General features: G+C 33.2%; 1 protein-coding gene across 2 annotated transcripts in view; it reads right to left on the bottom strand.

The window, feature by feature from the left end:
- Nucleotides 1-475: 475 nt before the first annotated feature.
- LOC106473344 (homogentisate 1,2-dioxygenase-like) overlaps nt 476-4107 on the bottom strand; it is a 50354-nt gene continuing 46722 nt past the window's right edge. Inside the window, exons 17-18 of one of the 2 annotated variants that reach the window (XM_013934025.2) lie at nt 1418-1554; nt 476-816 (exon numbers count right to left, since the gene is read on the bottom strand). In XM_013934025.2, coding sequence (XP_013789479.2) covers nt 717-816; nt 1418-1554 — 237 coding nt within the window. In that variant the 3' untranslated portion in view covers nt 476-716. The remainder of the gene's footprint in view (nt 817-1417; nt 1555-4107) is intronic. The other variant, XM_022401792.1, reaches the window with a different exon arrangement.

Here is a 4107-nt window from a genome sequence, read left to right as displayed (position 1 = left end):
CAAAGTACATGATAGTTCTAGAAACGTTGCGTCACAGTAGTCATGTGACTCGATGACGCAACATAGCGTTTGTTACAGAGCGACTGTTGAAATTAAGTGTATCGTAAAGTTATATTCGGAAAGAATAAACCAGTTTTATTTCAGAAAGGACTTGTGTCGCTAAAGTTTCGTCGGATAGAATTTACGGACAATTAACTAACGACTGAAGGCGTAACAGTACAATTAGTTTAAAATAATTACCTCTTTAAATTTTACAGTATTACTGAGTATTTAATCAATTATAAATCTCTTGCAGACTAACTGCTTTACAGAACTGGACGTAAAAGTAACGATTCAACTTATTTCAGAATTTTAAATTCTGGTTCTGGGAATAGAAAATAATTGTCTTTTACAAAGTTAGTTCTTTATTATTATTAAATTTCTCAAAAAGTTTCAGAAGTTTCCAACATGAAACAAAAATAGATATAAAGACCAATCTCATAATAATCTTCATGTTTTATTATATGAATAATTTCCCTGTTCGTGAAAAATCGATCAAATTAATGTAAAAATGGTTCTATATTATCTCCTATAATAATTCAATGATTTCTTTCCACTGTTTTCTAGATAAGCCTTTGGTTACAAATACTATAATCAAACTTAAAACATATGTCGTGTTAAGTGAATAATTAGATTTCAGGCTACAGTCTTATGAGTCTTCTGATAATTTCATTCATTTAGTTGTGGACAGCTGTGTCAGCATTTCCCACATCATTATCCTCAGCATGTATAGGTGATCGGTAGATAGACGTGTATGCTTCGCCATTGATATTAGGCCTGGAATCAAGAAGGAAAATAATAACATTTAAAATAACAAAGGGGAATTAAAGGGAATAATACACAAAGTAACCCTTACAAAACGAGTGTGTAACCAAGAGTCAGTGTGCCACAGTTTCAACTGAAAGTTTAGCTTTTGGTTTTAATGTTTTAATTTCGGTTTTAGATTAATGTTCCTCTAGTTTTTTTAATCAATATATTTATAATATGATTTCCAGGGATTAAGTTCTGCCGATACTTATCGAAACTAATCATTGTTTTTGAAATTCCAAGTAAGATAAAACTTTTTATTTTTTAAACTGGTACAAAGTTTTATTATTATCTTATTTTTTGGTAACTCAATTTGAGTTATGTGGACCTATCCGATTACGTTAAGGGGGATCAGTACACTTGAAGAGCCACACATGTATAATAACAACATTTTGAATTTATTTGGGTCATTAATATGTGCATTATCAACTGATGTAACATCAGTTATTGATACTTGATTTTTCTTAACAACTCAACATGTAAAAAAGGTTGAAAGACTCAGAAATAGCAACATATAATAGATTTAACAATTCATAATCAACATCATTTTCTTTGTTAGAAAAACACTTACTTTAAACTCATCAGCTTAGGATTAAACATTTTCTTTAGATTTTGCCAGCACTTGGGGTAGTTTACGTCCAATTTCAGCGAAGTATTACAAGCCCAATCAGTCACAGTCATATTTAGACAAGACTCGAACATAAATGACTGAAAATATTCCAAAATAATGTTATCAAATGCAAACACATATTGTAATATTCCATTACTCAGATGCAAAAGGGTGTTTATTTTTTACTGTTACTTACTGAAAGTTCACAAACATTAGATTTGCAGTCACTGCTGGTTTTCATGACGCAAAGACATAAGTGTGATATACAGCCATTAAACAAGCTCAGACATGGGTTGTTACAACCATTTACCAATCACAAACTCTGTTAGTAATAAAATAATTGAACAAACTACAGATTACAGTCTTTCACTGTCTACGAGACTGTTACAGTGACTACATTGATTGTTACAACAGTATAAATAGAGACCTTTGTACAAGCACTCACCTGCATGAACACTATTTCATTGAATACAGGCTTCGGCTAACAATAGGTTTTGTTACAATGATCCAGCCAATTATCAATGACAACCATCGTTACAATGATACAATCATTCACTCACTATGGACACTTGCAATAATACAACCACTAAACACCCACATTAATTGTTTCAATGATACAATCATTCACTAACCACAAACATTCATACAGTACTGCAACCACTAACCAGAAACGGATATAATTACAGTAATGCAACCTCTAACCAGCCACAGTGCTACAACCACAGACATTTTTACAGCAATACAACCCCTCACTAACCACAGATATCATTAGAGCAATACAACTACTAACCAGCTAGCTATATTGTTACAGTCATACAACCACTCACTAGCCACAGAAATGGGTACTGTAATGCAATCACTAACCAACCACAGTTAGAGTAACACACTAACCACAGATATTAACAATGTTCTTGTCGTTATGTCTACTTCAATGTCACACCAGTAGACAGATTATCAAATAACATACGCTACTTATGTTGCTTGTGTTTGATTTTATTGGTAGCAGCTGTATTTAGTTGGAAAAGGAAAGATTATTTCCTCAACTGGAATAATTAGCATGCCATGTTTATAGTTCATATACATAATGACTTCCTATCCAGTGTACGAGTCAACTGACAAAAGAATCAAAGACATCTTGACGTGTAACCTTCTTTGTAGATTTCTTGGAATAAGAAAACATACAATACCTGTCATGTATTAATATTTATATATCCAGATCTTTTACTTAACATGACACGTGACATATGTTACCTTGGGTGTAACATTTTGTCCTGTACCTTACGTTATGTGAACAGTATCCGAACTCTTGAGAGTTATAGAAATTATATAATTTGATGCATTACCGAGTGGCTTTGGATATAGTAAGGAATGTTAAAATAATGCTTGCTAGATATTTCATATAACAACTTGTTTCATTCTTTGAAACTGTTGCGATGATTAACAGTGTTATCAACAGTACTTGCCCATATTATATACCGGTTTCGTACTTCTAACCTCATGTATTGTCACTAAGTTTACGTCGTTTCACCTTGTACGCTAATGTATAGGATTGATCTGAGTTACACAGTAGCTCATACACTTGTTTAAACCACAACGTAGATAAATATGGCCGAATATACGTCGGCCAGGACTCACTAATACAAGTACATCTTTCCACCAACCATAGGCATCCTTATAGTGCATATTGTCACTACATTAATACAACCATGTTGCTACAGCTATACAAATATTTTATAAACACAGACACTACTACAGTGATACATCCACTTATCAACCATAGTTACGATGATATAATCATTCACGGACATTGGATATCATTACATTAACCACAGCTCTGTTTCAGATACACTAGTCTTTCACCCAATCACAAACTCCCATCGCTGCAGTGAGTACAGTTACACACTAAGCATTCACGAGAATGTCGTTCATTGCCAACGCGTCCATCTTTGCAGTAACCATCAATATGTAGCAATTACAATAGTTACGGCTTTCCACTATGCGCAAAAACGTGTAAGAGAAACATCTATCCACAAACACAGGCATCTTTGTAGTGCCTACAGTCATTCATCAACTACAATACTGTATTTATACCTACAGCATTTCATACTAAAAGGAAGAAGGAAATGGTTTCTTACCAATAGTGTGTCGTACAAATGTCCTGCATCAATCAAAGTGTGTTGTTTGCTTAGTCAAACAGAACATAGCACTTATGAAATATAAGTGTCATCTGCCACAAATAAAACACTACTTGCACTTAATTAAAAAGAAACGATTAAATATTATTTGCTTGGTTAATGAGCAAACTATTGGATATACAATTTTACTAACTCAAAGTACTTGTGAAACTAACTACATTAATGATAACAGCTTAATAGATACGTATTCTGTAAAGTCTGTAAAGCTTGGTGTTCTGATACACAGGGTTGAGTATGTTATATTAAAGCTATTTTGTAAATGCAAATCAACAAATCACGTGACAACCACAACCGCTTTTGGTAGAATTGCATGTACCAGGACTGCATTTTGACATTCTGTGGCAGTTTGTAGTTAGTGCAATATTACCGAAAATTGATTGCTTATGGGAAGATTAAGTAATAGTCCTTTTGAAAAGTTTTTTGGTGCACTAAACTTGAAGATAGCTTTTATATGCG

Source organism: Limulus polyphemus, unplaced genomic scaffold (assembly GCF_000517525.1).
Source record: "Limulus polyphemus unplaced genomic scaffold, Limulus_polyphemus-2.1.2 Scaffold6098, whole genome shotgun sequence".
NCBI lineage: Eukaryota > Metazoa > Arthropoda > Merostomata > Xiphosura > Limulidae > Limulus > Limulus polyphemus.
Note: the sequence above shows the minus strand (reverse complement) of the source record. Positions and strands in the feature narration are given on the sequence as shown.